This window comes from Helicoverpa zea, chromosome 27, assembly GCF_022581195.2.
Source record: "Helicoverpa zea isolate HzStark_Cry1AcR chromosome 27, ilHelZeax1.1, whole genome shotgun sequence".
In the NCBI taxonomy this organism is placed as follows: Eukaryota; Metazoa; Arthropoda; class Insecta; order Lepidoptera; family Noctuidae; genus Helicoverpa; species Helicoverpa zea.
In genome coordinates, this window is record NC_061478.1 from 1,038,708 (window position 1) to 1,064,041 (window position 25,334).

At 35.7% G+C, this 25,334-nt stretch overlaps 1 protein-coding gene across 1 annotated transcript; it reads right to left on the minus strand.

Moving 5' to 3' along the window:
• Positions 1–5,820: 5,820 nt before the first annotated feature.
• On the minus strand, positions 5,821–25,331 carry LOC124643429. The gene is made up of 10 exons (XM_047182417.1): positions 25,204–25,331; positions 21,077–21,788; positions 20,236–20,328; positions 19,253–19,405; positions 16,785–16,927; positions 15,638–15,770; positions 14,510–14,646; positions 12,376–12,507; positions 9,007–9,093; positions 5,821–8,607 (listed from the first exon to the last, which is right to left on the minus strand). Exons 1-10 carry the CDS (start codon positions 25,206–25,208, stop codon positions 8,487–8,489), a joined length of 1,716 nt encoding a protein of 571 aa, XP_047038373.1. The 5' UTR covers positions 25,209–25,331; the 3' UTR covers positions 5,821–8,486.
• Positions 25,332–25,334: the final 3 nt, after the last annotated feature.

The following is a 25,334-nucleotide window of genomic DNA, read 5'->3' on the forward strand; positions in this document are numbered from 1 at the left end:
TGTTTTTGTTTTATTTATTATTTACACGCAATACCGCCTTTTTTCTTTCCTTTTTTTTTAATGGGCAACCACAGTAAACACACTTCTTCGACAACCTCCATTTTTCCACTGACGTTATCCCAGCACGAAAACGCATGTATAGCTGGGTACTCACTTAGCAGTGTAGCACGTAACGTATCAGATACGGTATCAAGTGAGTACGTAGGCACGAGCCCGCTGCGAGCCGCTCGCGCGTGGAGCGCTGTAAGCTCGCAGTGACCCGCCGAGTGGTGGTTTCGCTGCGAACACAAAGGCGGCTCGCAGTGTGCTCGTGAGGACCGTGGACGAGCCGTACCCACTTGCAGGTTGATACCGTATCTGATACGTTACGTGCTACACTTCTAAGTGAGTACCCAGCTTATCAAATGGTGGCTAGTGCTGCTTTCATATTCATGTACTAGCTGTTGCCCGCGACTTCGTCTGCGTGGGCAATTTCGTTTATTTAATCGTTCATTGCTCAACCCCCGTAGGTGATAGCGTGATAATATATAGCCTATGTGTTTAACCGGCCCCCAGGTAATAGTCATGCAAAATTTGATTTAAATCCATGCAGTACTTTTGAGTTTATCAGGGGCAAACATACAGACAAAAATCTAAAATCTACATATTTGGGATCAGAATCGATTATGGATCACCCCCCAAGTATTCTTTTAAAAAAATATTCAATGTACAGTTTTGACTTTCCTATCATTTTATTATATGTATAGATAATATTTTATATAAATATAAAAGCCCTAACAGTCCTAATCTAAATCGTCCTAACAGTTTAGTAATGGATATGAAGTCTCAAGCGTTAAGTGGACATTTCAATAGTGTTCAACAGAGGTCAAGCTCGCGCGTACGTACTCACTACACAAGCGGTCGTGACGCCGTCCACGAGCACACTGCGAGCCGCCTTTGTGTTCGCAGTGAAGCCGCCACTCGGCGGGTCACTGCGAGCTTACAGCGCTCCACGCGCGAGCGGCTCGCAGCGGGCTCGTGCCTACGTACTCACTTGATACCGTATCTGATTAGTGGTGTTCAAAGTTGCTATGTGGCAATAACTTGCTATATGCGTAGGTTCACTAGGTAGGTGCGAATAAAGCAAGCGCAGTGACTGTTTGCTGTAGTTGCTTGCTAAGTTGCTATACAAGAAATTAAGAATATTACATCGCGTTTATGAATTCTTACGATAAAATGGAACAGTAAAAAACCAATGAACTTTCCTTCATACTTTTCAGTAATTTTCAGGCTTACCTAAGACTGTCTATAATTGATTTTACGCTATAAATTAATAATTTGTAAATATACATTTCGGGCGTAAGTGTTTTTATGAAATAAACTAGGTATATTATGAAAAGCAATTATAGACGTATTTAAAAGTTCATTGATTGTATGTACAAAAGTCAACTATTTAGCGCGAGCGACCGATAGCAAACCTCCCCGCCTACCGCCGCGCCGTGTCTGCTACTCTGCTATTTGCAGCGATTGCAATTCAAGCATGATGCGAGTTGCGACGCGCGACGGACAGAGACAGAACGCGTGTGATATTTTTATTAGCAAGTTAGCAACTTAGCAAGTAGCAACAAGTGTGAGCCACGATAGCATCTGCTATATGCTATCTACAAAAAGCACGGTGCTATATTTTGCTATATGATATATTATCCACCACTATATCTGATACGTTACGTGCTACACTTCTTTAAGTGAGTACCCAGCTTAAGATTTAGCACTTAAAATCTTGATGAAAGGGTTATATTAAGTTACCAAAAAATAAAACCATCTTCAAACAATTCATATTATTTATTAAAACTTATAATAAACACAACGAATCAGTCGGCCAAAACAATACTTATACTGAACAGCAAGCGTGCTTACACAAACTAACTTCTAGTACAGACGCCACGCAAGTCAACCTACCCGAATCTGTTTACCAATCGAACTTTAACCTTCTACTATTGTGTTAATGTGCTGGAGTGGAGGCCACGGACTAGCAAGTGCAGCGTAGGACGTCCACCAACAAGGTGGACAGACGACCTTATAAAGGTCGCCGTCGACGTTGGATGCAGGTCGCCTCCAACAGGTATCTGTGGAGATCTAAGGGGGAGGCCTATGTTCAGCAGTGGACGTCCTATGGCTGAGATGATGATGATGATGATTGTGATGAGATTTAAAATCTATTGAAGACATTTGACAGACTGAGGTAGGGCGATGTGCTGTCTGTACTTTAGTTAGATACAAAAACTGCACTTTTAATACAAATTCATTGATTCAAATATTTTGTTGTGATTTTACATAAAAGAAATTGGCAAATATATGAAGGTGTTCTAATTTATTATGTGGTATGGTACGAGAATAGTGAATTTCGCCTGTCATAAGCCCCACCAAAGCGGAGAAGTTTTTAAACGACCAATAGAATACTAGAAACTAAGGCGTATGCATTAGTATGAATGTTTTTTGATAATAATGCTAGCTCTTATGAACTAGTTTGTTTGTCTGTTTAAGCACCAGTTTTGTTGAATATGGATACGCCTGTTGGTGTCTGCCACGCTAAAACTTGTAGATAAGAACGAACCTAAATTCCTTAATATCATATGACAGCGAAATTCACTTCCCGCCAAAAACGTACGTTGTGCAAAAAAGTTTTTAATTATTATATAACAAGTCACACTCACACATCTATATACTACACACATACAGTTACAATTTCTCTAAACATATAGATATACATATAATTTAATATATTTATTGTGCTTTTTAAAACTAATGGCACTTGCAGATTTGTTTTTCCAACTATTAAAGGGCAAATGTGGGGCCTTTATGTTTTCTAAATTTTCAAAATAATTTGCAAAAAAAATATAAAAGTCTAAATCTGGAAATTAAATTCTAATACTGTACAAAAATATTTAAAAAAAATAGACCCCTCTTTAAATATTCGGGGTTTCTTAAACTACCTTTTTATAAAATAAAGCATAGACAAGTGCAGAGACGAAAAAATATACTATCCTTATTTTCAATACAATAATATACCTAGAAAAAATAATTATTCACAAAATAGAAATCGTAAACAAAGATATATTTTGAGCGAAACAACGGAATGAAGAGAGGAATGACAAAACATTATAATACATACAGATGGCAGTATTTATTTATTTAATTTAATATTTGGATTATTTAGAAAACAAAGTAAAAGTTGAACACAACTTATAACTAGAAAAATTTTGGTTGTGGCTTTAGAAACAGCAAAAAGTAAAAAAAAAAATATTAAGGTAATAATGACCCCCAATGACTGTCAAAAGGGGTCATAATAAATCAATATATTTTAACTTTTTGAGACCCAGTTGAACCATTTAACTATAACGATAACCAAACCATAACCAGCTGTATACTTGCCGCCCATTGGTCACATCGGCGATTTGACAACTGAAAATGGTTCGGCTATCGTTATAGTTAAATGGTGCAACTCACTATAAGCATATTACATTTTGACAAAAGTGCTGAAAAAATGCTATGATTTTGTAGACCCTTTTCAGACTAGATGAAAAATAGAAAATCTTTGTATTAGAATAGGATCGGAATAAAGGCTAAAAAGAGATCAACTTAGCGCCTTCCTTAAATAAAATACACACTAATCAAATATTGTTATACTTAAAGCTATTTAAGTGTTTTTCAAAAAATATTCAATTTGAACAAGGTACCAAGAAATGGCTGATTATTATAAAAATAAGTTTTGGGATTTAAAAACTTTAGATGACGATGAAAATAATGTATTTTACGTATTTTTATTCTTTTTACTTTGTGTTAAATAAATACCAGTAATATGTCTGACCCCAAATGATCAGAGCACCATTTCGACCATCGAAATTCTTGTAATGGAATTTCATCTCAGTTATGTAGACGATAGCAGGTCAACCTACCCGAATCTGTCAAATTTTACCAATCGAACCTTTATTAACCTTCCACTATTGTGATACAAAGCAGCCCGTAGTCTGGAAGTTGGTGATTGATTCACCCGTGCATTGGAGAGCACGTAAATATAGGCCCTGTGCCTGATCTCTCTCCGGTCGTGTCGGATTGTCGTCCCATTGGGCTATGAGGGTGAAGGAATAGAGAGTGCACCTGTGTCCAAGCAAATGCTCGTGCACTGTAATATGTCCTGCGCAGCTGGCTGATCTCCTTAAATGAGAAGAGCCGCCGTGGCCGATATCGGCCGTGGATGCCATTATTGTGATAAGGTTGAAATTCTATTGAAAAATTTGACAGAATAAGATAGGTTGATGTGGCAAGATTATTCCGTAAAGTAAAAAGATTAAAAATACAAAAAAAAAAACCTAATATGTAATATTGAAAAATCTAAATAATTTCGAAGGTACAAAGTAGTCACGAATACAAATATTTTTGTTTTGTGCTTTATCTTATTATTTTTAATTCTAACACACCCTAAACTATGTAAAGCTATTCACGAGATTTTTACACACATACAAACACTTTTCTTACATATATACCGTATTTATTTAATAGTGGAAAAGCATATACTTATGTACGTGTAGTTTTTTAGGAAAATAAAGCTAAATACTGGCGCGTTTGAGCTATATGACCCCCGAATGACCCCAATTGGCCAAAACTTCTTAGTAAGACCCCATTATTATTTTGAATATAGATGTTAATTTTGGGCCATATATATATAAACTTATAGAAGGTATTCATGATCAGTGACCCCTTTTGAACAAATTCTTTAGGGTAGGGATAATATAGCTATTACAAATAGAATTTCACTAATAATATTTTTTATTAAAAATTAAATTCTTTAAGAGATCAATACTATACGCAACCAGAAGTTACCTTTTAAAGTATTTTTGATAAATAATAGTTAAAAGTAATAAATATTCTCAGTATTTTTTAACTTTTTAAAGTAATCAATGGTTGCCATAGTTTTGCTGTCATGTCACATACGAGATTCATTTACAAGAAAAATATTATTAGTGAAATTTTTATTAAAACTAAAACAATCCTAAAAATATGCACGCAGATCTTGGACTTTCATTCATTTGTGGTGAAAAATTTGTTGATTAGTTACAGCTCCGCCTCATGAAATGTACGTTAAAACAATTTTTTGTATGCGTTACATATTTTTCTACTAAATATCATATTATGAGGCTGAAAACTTTGCTGTTTTAGTCAATTTTTCACATCACAACTGAATATCAAAAACTTTTAGAAAATCCGCTATTTCCTTTGTTAAAGTGCTGAATAAATTTGTGCCTTCGTTGTAACGCTGCTTAAATCTATTATTATACATTTCTAACAAAAAATACTATATTTTACTAATTCTACTATTTTATGTACAATGATGGCAACATTCAGCTAGCTAAGCAGTAAGTTCCCGGCTTATATTTGTAGACCCACGGAAGAAGGAAAGACAGCGGAGATACCATAAGGAAGGTAGGTCAGGCGCCTTCTTGTAGGTCAAGTAATGTACGGTAAGCGTGATCAGTTACTAGAACTAACGAGACGTTCGGGTTCCTTGTCAAATCAAAATTAATCCAAGATTGAAATTTATCGATTGGCGATTTTATTTTGAAAATGGGCGGGTTCTATAGAAGGTGTGTAAGGGTGCCGGAAGACGCTGGATGCAGGTCGCCTCCAACAGGTATCTGTGGAGATCTAAGGGGGAGGCCTATGTTCAGCAGTGGACGTCCTATGGCTGAGATGATGATGATGATGAAGGGTGGAGCTAGTAACATTCCTCGTCCCCCTCGCCTCGCATGTTGTCGCGCTACTTTCTTAGGAGATTTTGTGTTATGACATCTCCGCTAGTCATTTTGTTCTCCATGGGTAAGCCCAAATTTATCGACAACAAAAACGTCACTTTTCTTAAAAAAAAAACTGTTTTATATGAATTTTTAAGCATTTTTTTTTTTAATAAACAGTTTTTTAAGAAAAACTTGACGTTTATATTGTAAGCGAACTTGGGCGTTGGGTGTTTAAAAAAACGGTTTTAAAAGAAGTTTGAAAATTATAACTAAATTCTATATCAGTGCATTTTTACTGGCAAAATTATTATATTAATTGACAAATATACATATATACAAGCTTCCACTAGCGGTTAACATCCCGTGGGAGCAACTCCGCGCATCTGGGTAAAAGTAGCCTACATCCCTTCTCGGTAAATGGGCTATATAACACTGAAGAAATTATCCAAATCGGTCCAGCAATTACTGAGATTAGCGCGTTCAAAGAAACTCTTCAGCTTTATTATATTAGTTAAGCTAATTATTTTGTCCTTTTCTTCTAATTCAATTTTAATCTTTGAGACAAATTGTAATGTGATAAAATTATTATAATAAATTTTTACTAAGATGAACACTGGTACTCAGCTGCATCCGGTTTGACTGGAAGCCGACCCCAACATAGTTGGGAAAAGGCTAGGCAGATGATATTAATATATTTGTCAATTAATATAACAATGCATACAAAATCTATTTTAAATTGAAACATCAACGCCTTACTGCAAAAAACACCTGTTGAACACTTGTCTAAAAAAAGTGTGGCTGCAAAACGGACCTCGTCATAATCTGTCATTTTTTAGACAAGTGTTCAACAGACGTTTAAAAGTTTTTGTGGTACGACGGTAAAAGTTTTACTTAAACTACTGAACATCAATGCTTATAACGCTATGGCATATAAAATTCTAAATAATTTTAACTATTTACTACTAAATAGTTAATAATAAATGAATTTTAATTTATTTTAAAGCAATCAGTATTTCGAGCTTAAATATTATTCACTAATATGTGCCCTGGCATTGCTTGCTTTATACAAACAAATAAAGCCAACAGCATTCAATAATGTAGCATTTTTTTCGGTCCAGCAGTTCTGTAGATACGCACGCACAAACTAACAGATTTCATATACTTTATAATGTATAGATTATAATAGGCTTGCAGATTACAATATAAACACTTATTATTTAATTTATTATTTAGTTTTAGTGTCTGTATGTATTGCTATGTAATATTTTTTATCACAGTGTCGTGTATGAGATAAGGTTGTGTTCACACTTGCGATTTTTAGTTGTAATCGAATTAAAAATAGCATTTTTTGCGAAATTGAATTGCAATTAATATTAATGATGTGAATATATTATTTGAAGAATATTTATGTCATAGAAATATATTAGAATCATAATAAAAAGAAAATAAATGATAATTTAAAAAAAACTTTTTGAAATAAGGATTTTTCCCGCATTTTTTTTCAAATATATTTTATTACATAATTTGATTAAATTAAACAGTCTTCGCAGTGTGAACACAGCATTATATCAAACGTAATAAAAATTTTCTTTTGAATGTAAATTTTTCGCGAAAAATAAACTCAAAACTGTGCAATTTTGGAATGATATTTAAATTTATCGTGATATGGAATGTCCTAAAAAATTTTCTCTAATAAATAAATTGTTATAGTTATAATCAAAACGAATTTAAATTTCACACAAAAATATATGTAACTGATTTATTATTTCATATTTAAAATTATTGTATTTTTGTATAGTTAATAGTTTACCTATTTATATTTAAAAGGCGGTCGCGGACATGTTAGTAATGTTCGCGCGCAATGTGTTACTGTTTGCTACAGCGAGTACACCGCGAGATACATGCCCTGTGCCAAATCTCACCTTTTTGGTATAAATAGGTAAACTACTAACATATGTATATTAAAAATTAAGTAATCATAATCTCCAAAGAGAAATAAAAATATTAATTTTGAATACTTTGTTTTACAATTTGATAGTATTTCGTAGAGTGCTCAAAAATTTTCTATGAGGGTCATTTTCGTTCAAAAGTTTTGAAAAACAATTTATTAGCTAAGTCATTAAAGAATAATTTAAAAAACTGAAAAAATATGCTTAACTTATGAGTATTATTTGTATTATGTGTATAAAAATTATTCTTAAAAGACGCACTTAAAAAGCGAGATTACAGTTTTACTCTGACCGTGGTTTCACCCGCGTCCCGTGGGAACTACTTCCCGTACTGGGATGAAATATATCCTATGTTACTCGGGAAGAGTGTAGCTTTCCAACAGTGAAAGAATTTTTCAAATTGGTTCATTCGTTTCCCAGCCTTTAGGGTACAAACAAACAATAGATGTTTCCTCTCGATTATATAAGTAAAAGCGACCCGCTCCGGCTTCGCACGGGATAACAGTATTTCCCCACTATTTAATGTATGTTATTATACATGTTAACCTTCCTCTTTTATCACTCTATCTATAAAAAAAAACCCGCATGAAAATCGGTTGCGTAGTTTTGAAGATTTAAGCGTACAAAGGGACATAGGGACAGAAAAAGCGACTTTGTTTTTTACTATGTAGTGAAGATGATGATTTTAAATATAGGTAAGTAAAGATTTAAGAATATGAGCACTCTACGAAATATTCTTGTTACACATATATATAAGTTTATGTATCTATCGTCTAGTAGCATCGTACTGTTTAACTAGCTCGGGTATGGCGTTGGGCTCGATGGGCACTTTCTGCATGAGCTCCGCGAGGCTTCGCACGTACGATAGTTTGCGAAAGAATTTCGAACTGGGGGGTGCGAAAAATTTTTCGATTAGTGGTTTTTTTTTGTTATATATAACAAAAAAAACTATATTTTTTTTAATATAAGAAAAAAAAACAAAGAACATTTAATAGTAGTTAGATATTTTGTTTTATATGTGGGTGACAACAATTTTTTTCTTACTCTATATACTGCTTCTATCGACTTTTTGGGAAAATGAAAAATAAATATGTCAAAAATAAATTCAATAGAAACTTTTCTGTAGTAATTTAAAACATGATTTTAGAAAGGAGACATAATAATGATAAAATAAAAATGAATCCAGTTTTGAAGATTTTTAGATAATAATTTTGTCTAAAATATTTGCCATTTAAAAAATATTTAAATAATAAGTTTGGTATCTAGTAAAGATGTATGTATCTTACCTTACAAACGGCTTGGTGAGTATAACGAATGATTTCAGCCAAAACGTCGGGTGAACCAGGTACAAGTGTTTCAGACTCTTACGTAATCTGAAAAGGATAAGACGTTGATGTATGTTTATTAAAATGATTAAATAGTTTACTATACCGGCTACTTTTGACAAATTATTTTCTATATTTCATATTTAATCTGGGGACTACAACATAACTCTTATTTATAAAGTTTTTATACCTACGTCTATGACTACGTCATTCCTTACTTAGTAGGAATTTTGTTGTGAACTACGTGGTCCCTTCATGAAACTATGATGTGTATTTATGAACCTGTAACACATCCAGAACTACAGAATTGCGTGCCTAAGACGAATTTCATAGGGGAATACGTAGTCCGTTCCACAGAACTACAATGAACCACCTATCTATTTATAAACACCACATAATTGCTGACTTAGTTACATTTTCTTAGGGGACTACGTAGGCTCTTTCACAGAACTACAACATACCTCCTATTTACAAACATATAACACATCAGACACCCCAGAATCTTACACCCAACACTAATTTCATAGAGGACTACATTGTCCCTCCCATTAGAAGTCACTGTACTCAATTGAGTACAGTCATATTCCTAAGTGTAAATAACAGATCTCGTAAAGTTAACGTAGTTAACCTTGTTATTTTACTTAATTATAACACCCTTTTATTATATGAAAAATATTATGTGCGTAGCGTGATTTTTTTTCACAAAAAAATCCAGTTGAAGTTGTGCTTCCGAAATGTTGTTGAGGTAAGTTGTCATTTTTCGTTTTTTTTTTTTTTATTATTGCTACTTTTTAGTTGTTTTTTTCGTAAGATTATTTCAAAATACATATCAAAGAAATAAATAAATAACAATATAATAAGTCATTCGTAATTCAAATGAAACTAGGTTCATATAAAAACGACTGTACTCGATTGAGTACAATGACAACATAGGTGAGTAAAATAACTATAATTTTTTCAAATTTCTTACTGTGCAGAAGCAACATTTTCCTGAATAAAAAGCTACTAAGGGGTTCGAAGAACTGCGGGTTGTTCGAAAGACTGCGGGTTGTTCGAAAGAGATACCGCGGCCCTGGTACATAAAAGGTCTATGACGGAACACGACGATTTTAGTCAGTAAGAGTCTGACACTCCCTCACCGCTGCTAACCCACAGCGGGAGGGGTCATTTGATGATTTTACGTCGCTAAAAAAAAAAAAAAAAAAAGGGGTTCGAAGAAGTTATTGAAGCCGTTTTATATTGTACACATGTGCATTGCCTGATAAACGAGAGTCCTAATAAGGATACAGCAGCATATCGATACCGTAAGACGTAGCTGGTACTATTGATATCATCTGGGTACCATGGCAATCAGCTATGACACTATTGAACCACCGAGGACAATCAAAAGATGGTGTAACGGTGTGGTGTGAATAAAGAAGGAGAAGGTAGTCATAGCGATATCGGGCTATTCCAAACAACAATAACAATATGGAACATATGGATGAACTCTATCAGTCTGTACAGTACATGGCAGTTGCTAATGCGTGGCCTTTTCATGCAAGGAGTAATAGTAGTTCCATGGAGTTTCGCAGTCATAACGCACGATATCATTTTCGCCAAGGTGAACCAATAATAGTCGCCGGTAAACTATGAGCCTCGAGAGGAAGCTCAAGTCTCAGTCTCAAAAAAAAGAGCAACGAGAGGCTAGGAGTTGCTCTGCGTGATTGAAATGAGGTGATCCGCAGAAGAACCAAAGTCCGACTTGGCCCGAAGAATTGCAAAGCTGAAGTGGTAATGGGCAAGGCATGTAGCTTGCAGAACAGATGGCCGATGGAGCTGTTCTTTAGTGGAGACCACAACCTGGAAGGAGCAGCATGGGCAGGCCCTCGACTAGAAGGACAAAAGATCTGGCCAGGGTCATCGGGAAGCACTGGATGCGGGTTGCTGAAGATCGAGCAATGTGGTAAACCTGAGGGGAGGCCTTTGTCCAGCTGTGGGCCTCTTTTGGCTGATACAACGAACGAATAAAATCGCGCCATGCTGCATCAATAGTCGATGGCCTTCATCAAGTTGGAGTTGAACACTATCCCGTCAAAATAAAAAATCAGCTACGACGTGTAACTTCCGATTCGAGAGTTCTTTGGCAGTATATGACGTTCCTAAAAACACTTTATGTCGAAAAAGTATTATTCGCAAATCTTCATACACAGGCGGTCATTGTACTCAGTTGAGTACACCCCTGTAATTTCATGAAAACTATGAATTTTCATATTTTTCTTGTATTTTGTGTTTTTCTGTTCCCAATTCTATATGAAAATAAAGAAAATTCCAAAATAATATAAGTACTTTTTGTTTGACCTCTAATGGGTTAACAGAACTACTACGTAACTCCAATCTTCGGAGACCACAAAATCCTATACCCAACACAAATTTCATAGAGGACTACTTAGTACCCTTCACAGAGAACTACAACATACCTCCGATCTATAAGCTTGTAACACTCGTGCAGCCAGTGGAAGGTACGGATTACTACGTACCTCTTATTTATAAACCTACAACACAGCTAACAAATCGCTTGCCTAACACGAATTTCATAAAGAACTACATCGACTGCAAGCAAGCAATACCTCCTATCTGACTCCGGGTGGATTTTAAAGGGGAACAATAAAACTTAATAAAATCCTTATTCCGAGGAAGGTATAATGAGATACTGAAAATCCAAGTTTTCTTTTTCTAAGCATAGTATTGATTAATAAAGTTTTTTGTTTTTATTTTGAATCTTAAGGTAGTTTATGGTAGATACAAGTTTTTTGGTTTTTTGAACCAAAAATGTCAGATAGGAGGTATTGCTTGCTTGCAGTCGACATAGTCCCCCTTAAAGAACAAAGTCAAATCATTAATTTAATTTAGGCATTTTCAAGCACTTATGAACGTCAAAAATAGAAATAAGTTTGATTCTAATTGCCCATTCCAAAAGTAGCTTCCTATGTAGAAGAACGGGCAAGAAACTCCATGGTTACTATTTTTTTAAATAATATGGTATTACAGTTTGTATGTATCGATACATACAGTAACAGCATGCGAAGATCATGTACATAGAATCACAGAGAAAAACATATGAGAATAAAAAAAATTAAAAAAATATTAAAATGCTACATAGTGTTCACATTTACAAATCAGTTTAAATTCTAGTACAAAGTTACAAACAAACAATCAAATGAAGAACACAATCTTACTAGCGGGTGTAATTTTAAATTCGCAATAATTTGATACTGTCAGTGCGTCCTATGGAGCAGGACCAGCATGTTTCCAAGCATTTTTATCTTGAATATAAGAACTACAACATACCTCCGATCTATAAGCTTATAACACTCGTGCAGCCAGTGGAAGGTGGGCAGACGTCTCCGACCCGCGCTGCCGTGCAGGTATACTAGCACATAGTCATCTGTCACGAGGCGTTCCAGTGTCCAGATGACGTACCTGTGGCGAGAAAATGGATTTACATAAATATAAAATTTTGTGACGACCTCTATGGCGCAATGGTCACCAAGCCGGACTGCCGAATCTGAGGTCCCGGGTTCGATTCCCGGTTCGGTCGACATTTGTGTGATGAGCATGCTTGTTGGCCGTGGTCTGGGTGTTATAATATGTATTTATAAATATGTATATGTGTAGCTATATGTAGTTTATCAGTTGTGTTAGCACCCATAACACAAGTTAATAGGGTTGTTTCCAATTTTCGGAAATCTATTTAGATAGCTTCTAAATAATTTTAAGATCACTCTCTCTTTCATTTTTCGTCTCAAATCTTTGTATTTTTTATGTATTACATTTTTTTCTATTTTTCTTAAAATATTGCTCAGAAAACGCTAGATCACGTGACTGTGACGTCAACGTTCTCTGTTCATTCCTTTACATTAAAGTACATCTGAAGAGAAAAAACGAACATACTAACTAATTGATTTCTTAATTTTAATAATGTATTTTTACAAAATAGCCACAAAAAGTATAATATTTTTTACATGTAAATTATTTTTATACATTTAGCACAAAAATAAGATAACTCAAATGTTTTGAGTTGTTTACGCGGTAAACTGAAACGGTGCAAAGAAACGTAAAGTTTGTGTTTATTTATATTGAGGTTATGTTTGTGTCAGCATTCGAAAAGATTTGATGTGTTCAAAAAACTTAAATTAAATGAATACCTACAAGGTTTGTGTTGTGCGAGACTGGAAATACGACCAAATAGAATGTTCATCCACGTTCCGCTGAATAAAAATCTTGGTTATTGGCAAAGAATTGAGCTACCATAAAAGAGTCTACTCTTGGCAGATTGGAACTATCAGCTTTCATAAATCCTTTCTCCATAATTCTTCATCAGTTGTATCACTTAAATGCAATTAACACACAGAACTTCACAGAAGCAAATAAACAAAACATTAATTCTGAGGTTATTTCGGGTTATATATCTGTCACTGTCAAATACTCATTGTCAAATATAGAAAGGATGACGTCATCGGTCTCTTCTCGTCGTTTTTAATGGCGTGACGTCATAGGCTCTAAGTTTAAATTTCATAAATTAATTAAAAAATATATGGTCAGTTATAAATTATATAATATAGCTTATCGTGTTTCTAGTTTTGTGAACTTTCGGTGCATTTATTTATTTTTAACTAAATGAATACTAGGAAACAACCCTATTAATAACTTACCATGGGGCTAACCAACCGTGTGTGAAAAGGTGTCCCGACATTATTTATTATTTATTTATTATTTATAAAATTTTAATATGGAATATCGATACAATATAACCCAAAAATACATATAGTTATCGGCACGGATATTGAGCCCTGACCTTCACCTGCGCAGAAGCGATTTATTGGTTTATTGCCTTAAGTGTACAGTGCGCAAAGCGATCCCCACTCTTCCGCCGAGAGCTCAATATCCGTGCCGATAACTATAATAGAGTATTTTTTTAAGACATTTATAAAAAAATCTGGCGAAGCGACTTGCTGACACTTCAAGTGACCGAAAGGCTGGTTTTTATTTTGGTCAAAAATTAAGCATTGCCATCCAACGTGGCAAATTGCCACAGTATTGCCACTGGCAATGCTGCCAGCCTCTTGGGTACACTCCCGGTGGGCAGCGATGAAGAGTTTTTGATGCAATTTTTTAATAATATTATCAATTTATAGTAAGTGTACATAATATGCATTATAATAATGATGAATAGATGTATCGTCCAACTGCTGGGCACAGGCCTCCTCTCACACGGACACTCGCTTTTATATCTTTTTCAGTCACTTTTAATTATTACAAACGACCCCGTGTTTATGTGAATAATTGTTAGAACTACAGTCAACTTCAGGTCAGTGGTAACAGTTTTATAGGAAAATCGTACTTATTACTATTGAGTTAAGGTGCATGACAGTTACCACTGATGTGCAGTCTACTGTACAATTGACCCACTGTTGGTACTCACAGGAACAGATTGTCCATACAGTAAGTGTAGTCTGGTCGAGCATTGTCGGGCAGATGACAGGCGCTGAACACTATGAGCGCAGCACCGCCACCGTCGTAGCCGCCGTGAGATATCACTCGCTTGTATGGCTCTATCACCTTTAAATAAATAAAAAGTTCTAAAAACTAAAAAACACGCTAGTCATGTATTGTCATCAGAACTCAGAGCGTGTGCAAAATTTCATCCTTATCGAAGACCGGGAAGTGGGTCACATTAAGATTCCCAAGATTTTATTACATACATAGTTAGTTACAATTGACGATAAAATGAGAGTGTTAAAAAGTGAAGTAATAAACGATTTATTTATTTATATCAAGAAATACGATATAGTTATCATCTCCCGAGCCTTTTCACAACTATGTTGGGGTCGGCTTCCAGTCTAACCGGATGCAGCTTTGCAGCAGTGCTTCACAAGGAGCGACTGCCCTATCTGACTCCCTCAACCCGATACCTCTTCGTAAGACTGGTATCCGGTGAGAATGGAAGCCGACCCCAACATAGTTGGGAAAAGGCTCGGGAGATGATATTATTTTAGCTATCTATCTTTAATTTAAAAAAACTTATTTTTGTTTCTTTCCGCAGCTAACGTTCTCTTAAATTTGTGTAATTGGTTTTTAAAGCCGTGTAAAATCAATAAATAAATGAGTTTTCTATCAATCAGTAATGGTGTCCACGGCCGATTTCGGCCACGGCGGCTGTTTTCATATAAGGAGATCAGCCAGCTGCGCAGGACATATTATAGTGCGCACAAGTGCATTCACTATTCCTCCACTCTCATGGCGCGATGGGACGGCAATCCGACACCACCGGAGAGAGATCACAAGCACGACCGACATTAACGTGCTCTCCGACGCACGGGCGAATCAATCACAAACTTTCAGACTATGGGCTGCTCTGTGAAAGTTTTAGAAACCCCGTACTGTTTTTCAGTCAAGTTTGAATAAACGATTTCTGATTTCGATTTTTTTATATTTTCTTTTTTTTTCTATTGCAGTCATGCGATCAATCTTTTAACGATAAGCAGATATGGTGAAGTTTAAGTGCGTGAGTGTATGTGTATTTTTATGCTGTGAAAAGTGTTATATTTACCTTCATATCACAAGTAGCATGGCCTCCACCCCTGGGCACGGATATCCAGGCTCTCTCGTTGTTGAACTCTTCAGCTGCTGAATACTCCGGGATCGGATCACTCGCTTCTGATAGCGTGTTTGTTGATTTTGAACTAGAAAATACAGTTTATTTTAGTATTTTTGGGTTGTTTTTGCAGGGTACAGTTGGCCCATTAAATGCTTTATTGCATATCAGATATTTTATATTATACATGCGAAAGTTTACAAGGTTGTAGGTACAAATGTAGTTTACTCTTTAACGTAAAAATGACTGTATGTATTTTGATGAAAATTGGCAGTAATAATACCTTACTTCACACAAAATTGTAAAGGAGAAAGTTTTTTGACATTTGTCACTTCTTCACATCAATAACGGCTGAAGGGATTTTGATGAAACCTGGATTGACTATATCAGAATAACATATAGGCAAATTTTTATCCGGATGCGGTAAGTTGTTCCCACTGAACACGAGTTAAATAGCAGAAACCAGTAACTTACACAAACATATAGCAGAACTAGCTTCTGCCAGCGGTTTCACCCGCATCCCGTGGGAACTACTTCCAGTACCGGGATAAAAAGTAGCCTATAGCCTTCCTCGATAAATGGTCTATCTAACACTGAAAGAAATTTTCAAATCGGACCAGTAGTTCCTGAGATTAGCGCGTTCAAACAAACAAACAAACTCTTCAGTTTTATAATATTAGTATAGATAGTACATATTTTATATTGATATTGATTTAAATTTCCATTGTCAAACTTCAAATAATAGAGCAAGATTTTAAGATAAGTGATGAGCGTGCAATAGGATATTTTTGTAATCCGGAACTTTTAATTATATAATTTACTTAAAAAAATATATATAATTAAAATTCATTTAATGTAGGTAAGTAAATAAATATATGTATCATATTTTTTCCCAAAAGTATCACTTAATAATAGACTTCAGTAGCATGTATCGCGTTAGCTTCTTTCGTTCCAAGCCTTTACAAGGTAACAATTATCTTTTGTCATTCTGTTTGTATTTTTTTTACAAGTTTTTCGAAATATTTTTCGGTTGTTCGGTCAACATCGGTAGTGGGTAATGTCAATTTATTATCTCGAAATTAATAATAATGCTGCTACTCACATCTTGCTCCCCTCATCGTCACTGAGCACCAGGTGCTGGTTGACCGGCTGCGGCTCCAACTCCTGGGGAGAAGGTGGTTCCTCCTCCGACTCCATGGAGCACGCGCTCACGCTGTCCAGGCTGCATCTGTCTTCTTCGGGGGGCTGGAAGATAAAAGGAACACATTAAATCACTACATAGTATGAAACAAAGTCGCTTTTTCTGTCCCTATGACCCTTTGTACGCTTAAATCTTTACTACGCAACAATTTTGATGCAGTTTTTTTTTAATAGATAGAGTGATTGAAGAGGAAGGTTAATATGTATATACCCTATCCACGGAAGCAAGAACTAAAAGGTAAACAAAGAATGACACTTTTTCAAGATGGCGGTATAACCCGACCGATGACAAAATCACAGATACTGCGAACATTTTACACAAAAATGTGACGTTTTGTCATCGGTCGGGTTATACCGCCATCTTGAAAAACTGTCATTCTTTGTTTACCTTTTAGCTCTTGCTTCCGTGGATAGGGTATAGTAACATCCATTAAATAGTGGGGAAGTACTGTTATCCCGCGCGAAGCCGGAGGGGGTCGTTAGTGATATTATAAACTTGCCCCGTTACTTATAAAATCTCTAATCACCTTCTAAGCAACATTTTAACTAATCACTACTTAAAGTCTTAAGTAGTGATTAAATGTTCGTTAAGACATGCTTAAGCAACGTTTATAAGTAAGAATTTTCTTAAACAACCCTTAAGTATTACTTATATTTAATTCATGTTTATAAGTAAGGCTGTATATGTTTATTTGTTTGAAGGCGCTTATCTCTGGAACTGCTGGTTCGATTCGAATAATAATTTTAGTGCTAAGACTAATCGAGGAAGGAAATTTTATATACGAGTATGTATGTGGAGTAGTTCTCTCGTAGAAGCTATGTTACATTTTTATAGGCACTTAACTAAAAATAAACAATCTTGGCTAAAAATCGACGTTAATAAGTATGTATGTTTAATATGTGTATTTCTCGAAATAAGCATACAAAAAACAAATAGTTTAAAAAACTAAAAAACAAGCTTTTTGTAACGTTTTTTAGCTAGTCATGTATTGTCAGTTCAGACATGTGTTGCTGGGGAGTTTGTTGCGCCACTTCTTCTTCCCAGCAAAAACACATAGGAAGTAGTGAAGGGTGGGCGTTTTGGGGGCTGTCTATTGTAAATTCCTGACGTTCAAAAAGTGCTGTCTTGCAGCCAAGTTTGAATAAATGATTTTTGATTTTGATTTTGATTTTGTCATCAGAACTCAGAGCGTGTGCAAAATTTCATCCTAATCGAAGACCGGGAAGTTGGTCACATTAAGATTCCAAGATTTTCTAACATACATAGTTACAAGTGAAGCTAATATAAACGTGTTCAAAAAATACCAAAACTGCAGTAAAATATTGAATGAAAGTTACCTAACATCTCACGTGTACACCCAGATAACACAAATTATACTTTACTACAAAAAGTTGTAAAAAACAAGCATAGTTTGTGCGCGCGGCTCGGCCCATTGTTTGTAAGCCGTGAGAAATGTGAGCTATTGCGATATTGTGGCACTTATACAAGTAGAATAGGTGTTAGAGTTTGACACATATGTATGTGTCTAGTCTATAATATGTATATAGCTTTAAGCCCCTTGTAACATCCTCATTGAAACATTATGGTATGCAAATAAATAAATAAAATTATCGTTACTTAATATTATAAAAAGGGAAAGTCTTTCTATCTGTTTGTCTTTAACGCAAAAACTAACTATTTTTAGATTTTAGATCCTAACTAATATTATAAATGTGAAAGTAACTCTGTCTGTCTGTCTGTCTGTCTGTCTTTTCTTCACGCCTAAACTACAGAACCGATTTGTGTGAAATTTGGTACAGATATAGTTTGGAACTTGAGAAAGGACATAGGATAGTTTTTATTTAAAAAAATAAATAAAAAATAAAATTTATTCCGGACATATAGCGCCACCTATTGGTCAAACCAAAAATATGCCGGAAGTCACTATTCCATGCGAACGAAGTCGCGGGCAAAAGCTAGTTTTTTATAATTCTATGTAATGAAGATGATTTTTTTCCTTTGAAAGCTACACTCTTCCCAAATAACATAGGCTATATTTTGTCCAAATACGAGAAGTACTTACGTAGGGACGCAGGTGGAACTGCAGAAAACAGCTAAAATATAATATAGATCTATAGTACAGTCTATAGGCAGGGTTTCTCAAAGTGGAGTCTGTAGCATGTGTATCAGGGGTACGCAGTGGGGCAGTATGTAGAATGTAAACATATTAAGAAATTGTGTAGTAGAAACGACGAGACGCACTGCAGTTGTTGGGTGGTGAAGTTACCATGGTTTTATTTCATTTCCAAAAATGATTTTTTGGCAGGTTTCCGTGGAATTGTTTAAAATGTTAAAGTAATCCGTGGCTGAAACCTGGTATAAGGTCTTACCAATCGTATTTTCCTCCTCTGTAGGCCAGGGCTCCTGTGAGGCGCCGGCGTGTGCCGGAGCGCCACGCTGCCGGTGTAAGGGTCCAGGAGCGCCTGGTATGCTGACCTGTCCTCTTGTGTGGAGGCCGAGATCACGTCGGGGGAATCTAAGTCCTATAGACATAAAAGGGTTGAAAAAAAACTTTCGATTTGTCGTCCGACTTCAAATAAAGGAGGTTCTAAGTTTGACCCGAATGAATGTTTGGCTGAACTGATTTTGAGGCGGTTAGAACAGTATTTGTCAGACTAAGGAGAAGGTTTCAGGTATATTATTGAAATCGATTTTATTTATTTACACTCTGTGTACAAAATTGGTACATTGGCGGTCTTAATGCCGCAAGGCATTCTCTACCAGTCAACCATCGGGTTAAAGGGAGATAAATATAATAAGATAGATAGAATTTTATTGTTTTGTAAAGTTTTGTTCATATTTTTCGATTATAGTGAAGTCAGTAGTAACCAATTTCGGACAAGCAAAGCTAAACGACAAAATCCGTACGTGCGTACTTATCTGGGATTTTTTCTCATACCGAAAATTCCTGGTCGTGCGGAAGGAACCGCGTCATGATAAAACACCGATACTAGGAAGTTTTGATGACGTTATTTGATTAAAAAAAAACTCGTATTCGTCTCTGGCATTGAATCAAAAACCACTTGAAATATCATCTGCTCGGCAAAACTGTTGGCTTAGCATATGATGACTAAAGAGCAAAACCATTTGTCTGTCTTTAGTACCTAAGAAAATAACGAGGAGAAAATTTGCTTGTCTGTTTGTACCCAAAAGGCTCCGAATCTACTGAACCGATATCGAAACTTCTTCCACTGTTGGAAAGCTACACTCTTCCTGAGCAACATAGGCTATATTTTGTCCCGGTACGGGCAGCAGTTACCACGGAAAGCGGGTGAAACCGCGGGATTACAGCTAGCTAGTAAGAAATACTCACGTTATGCATTCCTAAACTGCTGGACATCTCAATAGGCAGTTCGAAGTTCGGCATCGATCGGAGATGTGATGGCGACTCGCACCATTCAGCCACCTGCATCAATCATACCATACTTATGATGAATCAATAATATGGATTTTAATTATTTTAATATGTTAACATTCGATATGAGCTCGTGGCTACGTCAAAGCCGATAGATTCGTGCATCTATCGATCAGAAAGTTAAGCAACGTTCGAAGCGGTCAGTCTGTGGATGGGTAACCATTTTGTCATAAAGAGTTGTTTCGTGCTTAAGAAAGCACAATAAACTATAGGCAGTCGTTTCGAGTAGTCAGAATCAGTCAGAAAAGTCTCGGGAGGTGATGATGTAACATCACTTCATATTAGTTCATATTATACGTAGTTAGTTTAGGCATAGACTACTATGCATTAGTCTATGGCTTAGGTAAAACATTTATATTTGAATTTACCGCTAAGAGTCGAGGCATTCACTTTAAATTCCTGTGGTAAGTTTTTCGATTCCAACTATAGAAATGATGAGGAAAATGTTAATATTTTTCTTTCATTCAATCGCGTATTTAAATGTACGAAATAATTTTGGTGGAATCTCGCTACAAAGAAACAAAAGACATTTAAATCTATAGATATAAAAGTCATCTTAGTTACACTTCTTAAAACCCAAAAACAACTGAACCGATTTGGCTGAAAATTGGTGGTGATAATAGCCAGACCCGAGGGAAGGACATAAGTTAAGAGTATCAACCCCATACAGGTACATGAAACAGATCCCTTAGAAACGCGGGTGAAACCACGGGCTTAGGCTACTAAAGAAAAAACTTACCGAATGAAACTCCTCAGTAACAGCAATATCGACCGGCAAAGACTTAGGAGTACTTTGCTTATGAGACTCTTCAATATACTTCAACATCCCATCTTTCTGAGGGGTACCATCCCTCAATTTGGGTACAATCTTCCTCCGTTCTACCTTCTCAACTCTGGCCACATCAGGAGGAACCGTCAGATCCAACCCTGTCAAGTCCTGGCTTTCAGCAGTCACAAAGCACTCGGTAAAATAAAGATTATTTTTCGAAGTATTTCTTTGAGGACTATAAAAGCACGTATTGTCGCTCGCCCTTTCGTCTTCAATACTTGACAGACTTAGATCCTTATCATCATCAATTTTGTGCAATTTCTTCGGTATTAAATCCGGGTAGTTTTCATCTGGACTCATTAACGGATGGCTAGTAGTTAAAGTTAGGGTTGAGCTAAATTTCGGTGGGCTAATACCAAGATTTTTTGGACGAGGGGAGTCTAAGTGAAGATTCGACATTTTGGTTATCAAACTGTCATTGAACCGTTCAGTTTCGGATAGCCGGAGTATTTCCGGGTTTTGGAGCCTTAAGACCGGTTCAGGGTGGTCGCCCTCGAAGTCTGAGGAGAGGACAGAGTTGGGGGTGTCCTGGGAGCGAAAGGATTCAGAGCCGGTGTCCATCTTTTCGTCTGAAGATGGTGATGTTAATTCGTCGTCATTTAGTCGAAGAGTTTTGAAGTTACTGGAACAAAAAGGTTCTGTAAATAAACTACTTATACTTACTTACTTAATATTATAAATGCCTGGGATAATGCTTACTAATATTATAAATGCGAAAGTAATTCTGTCTGTCTAGCTTCCACGACAAAACTAGGTTTTACGCGGCTGCAAAAAGTATTTCCTTCGGGATGCGAAACATTTTGATAACATTGTGGAGACTGCATTTTATTAACATATTGCAGACCATTTTTTTTTATTCTAGCAGCCAGTGCTTGCAAGGGGTGTTACAAACTAAGATGCAGAGGTATAGTCCAGTTGCATCCAGTTGGAAGCGGAGACCAACTCAAATACAATACAAAAAAAACGATATAATGATGACGGCATACATCATTTTTATCTTCGAATCCGTGCCATTTAGTGGAAATATACTGGAGAATAATATATAAATATAATACATGAGTCAGACTGCAAGTTTGATTTATAATAGCGACGACTAATGACTAACGTTGAGCGGTTTTGAATATCTACATATATGTGCGAAAATCGTATGAATATGAACTATTGTTGATGTGAGGAATTTTATTAATACGAACACATGGGTGATTTCAATTAATGTATGATTCTATACTAATGTAATAAAGAGGTTTTTTTTGTTTGTTTGTACAGACCCTACAGACCCCGAAAATGCTAAAACGATTTGTAAAATTATTTCGCTGTTAAGAAGCTACATTATTCTAGAGTAACATAGGCTATATTTTAACTGGGTAAGAGAAGTAGTTTCCACGGGATGCGGTTTTACTAGTTTCCCAAATTCTCTCTCTCTTTCACGCGAAACTACTGAACCAATTTATAAAAGTCGGACAGAAGCTACTTTTTACCCAGATTAGGGCTGCCATCTCGAATTTCATCAAACCCGGACAAACATTAAAAAAACCCGGACATTTGGCGTAAATCGCATTTTTTCCCCGAAGGAGAACGATTTTTTTAAACAAAATAATACCTAATTTGTAATCCATTTACTATTAACACATACTTAAATCCAATGAGGTGCTTCCTTACATGAAAAGTGTCCGGGTTTTCCCCGGACACTTCTTGAAACCCCGCCCGGACGGCCCCGAACGGCCTCCAAACGAGGACAAATCCGGGGAAACCCGGACGGATGGCAGCCCTAACCCAGATGCAAGTAGTTCCCTCAGGACCCTGGTAAAACCACTATACACAGTTAGTATACATTGAAAAGTGATAATTACTCACTCAACATAGCATGGTATTCGCCCATACATAGAGTGAAAGTGAATACTCTAAAACAATGGAACTATACCATGCTTTTTGCTATCACTTTCTAATCAGAATTTCAGTAAGGAAAGCACATTCCATGTCTTAATTGTTTATGGTTTGAAAATGACATGTCGTGGTGGCCTAGTGGGTAAAGGACCAATCTCTCAAGTATGAGGGCGCGGGTTCAATCCCAGGTCAGGCAAGTACCAATGCAACTTTTCTAAGTCTGTATGTACTTTCTAAGTATATCTTAGACACCATTGGCTGTGTTTCGGATGGCACGTTAAACTGTAGGTCCCGGCTGTCATTGAACATCCTTGGCAGTCGTTACGGGTAGTCAGAAGCCAGTAAGTCTGACACCAGTCTAACCAAGGGGTATCGGGTTGCCCGGGTAACTGGGTTGAGGAGGTCAGATAGGCAGTCGCTTCTTGTAAAGCACTGGTACTCAGCCGAATCCGGTTAGACTGGAAGCCGACCCCAACATGATTGGGAAAAAGGCTCGGAGGAGGATGATGGTTTGAAAATGACAGTAAAGCATGAATCTATAATATCTTCTATCTAAAATAACTAGCCGTTTACCCACGGTTTCACCAGCATCCCTTGGGTACTACTGCCCTTACTGGGATAAAATATAGCCTATGTTACTCAGGAAGAGTGTAGATGGCCAACAGTGAAAGATTTTTAAAATCAGTTAAGAGGTTTAGGAGCCTACAATCAAACAAATGGGATCTCTTTATTATATTAGTATAAATAGATGAGTTACAAGTAAATATAGGAAAAATTTTAACACATCATCAAATGTCTTTGACATACATACTTTATAGCTAAACTGCAGATTTTTATAAATTTTACGTACACCACATAAATAAGTTACACATATACAGAGTGTGTCGTTCATAATCACATTAAATCCTATCACATATACTTTATGATATTCTATGGCGAATTGTAAAAAAAAATAACCTAATCCATTCAGTGGTTTAACCACAGGAGTCATTTTTCGTTTTTATAATTTACAACATCATGTGTAAAGCAGAGATAAAGTCAGGAGTATCGAATGTTTTGATCAGTTGACAGCTTTCAGTTTTCAAGGGAGAATTTCAGTTGTTTGTAATGACTGACTTTTATATGGTGTTCTAATTTTCGCACATTTTTATTATATTTACTTTGTTTGAAAAATTCATTTTTTTATTTTTACGTATATTTCTTTTTTATTTCTGTTAATCGACATATATTAACCAGTATATTAACGCATTTCATTTAATGTTATTATGAACGACACACCCGATATAGATATCAAAGAGCAGCCTTATTATAAATGCATGGAACTCTTTCTGTCTGTCCTACTTTACTACTAAAACTTCTAAACTGATTGACATGAAATATGATACACAAGACAGTCTAGAGCCTGAAAAATGACTTAGGCTTCATTTTATCTAGTTACAAATTGGTTCTCATGGGATGGTGAAACCGCAAATATCTAGTATTAATATTTAGATATGCTAAAATACTATTTTCCATTTTTATCTGTCTTGTTCAGTAAGCTGCTACCTCAGTTAATCTGTACTAATATAATAAACAGGAAATATGTATTTTTTTGTTTGTCCAGTGATAGAGCGATTCCAAAAATTCTTTCACTGTTGAGAAGCAACACTATCTCCAAGTAACATAGGCTATATTTTAACTCTGTACGGGGAGTAGTTCCCTAGGAATGTGAGCGAAACTGCGGAATAACAGATCCTGTATGTGTAACTTTAACATTTCACATATTTTTAATAAACTATAAGCTAAAATCAATTTCCTTAATTACTACATTCCATAAATTCATACGTTTGAAAACTATAAACCGAATGCAGGTAGTAAAAATAGAAAATATGACCGCTTTTCCTTAAAGTTAATAATTTTTACTACAAATAAATTCACATTGTGGGTAGAACCTCTTTATACAGCGAATTTGTATAAAAACCTGTTCTTAAGCCAACTCATTCGACCTACAAATTATTATACGTATGCATAAATGCAAAAAACACATGAATTTGCACAAAATGCATACGATTTCAAGGAGGATATAATCAAAATATCGGAAAATCTACCTTCGACTTTCGAGTATCGAAAATCTCGTGTAAAACATGGGAAATTATTTAATTTGTAGCACTCACCTCATTTGTAACTTCTTCAGCTTTTAAATTGTGTATTATTGTGTGGAAAAATATATATTGGAATTGTAATAAAAAAATATTAAATATATCACTGGTGTCATCGGGTCGCGCTTAGTACATTAGTATTTGAC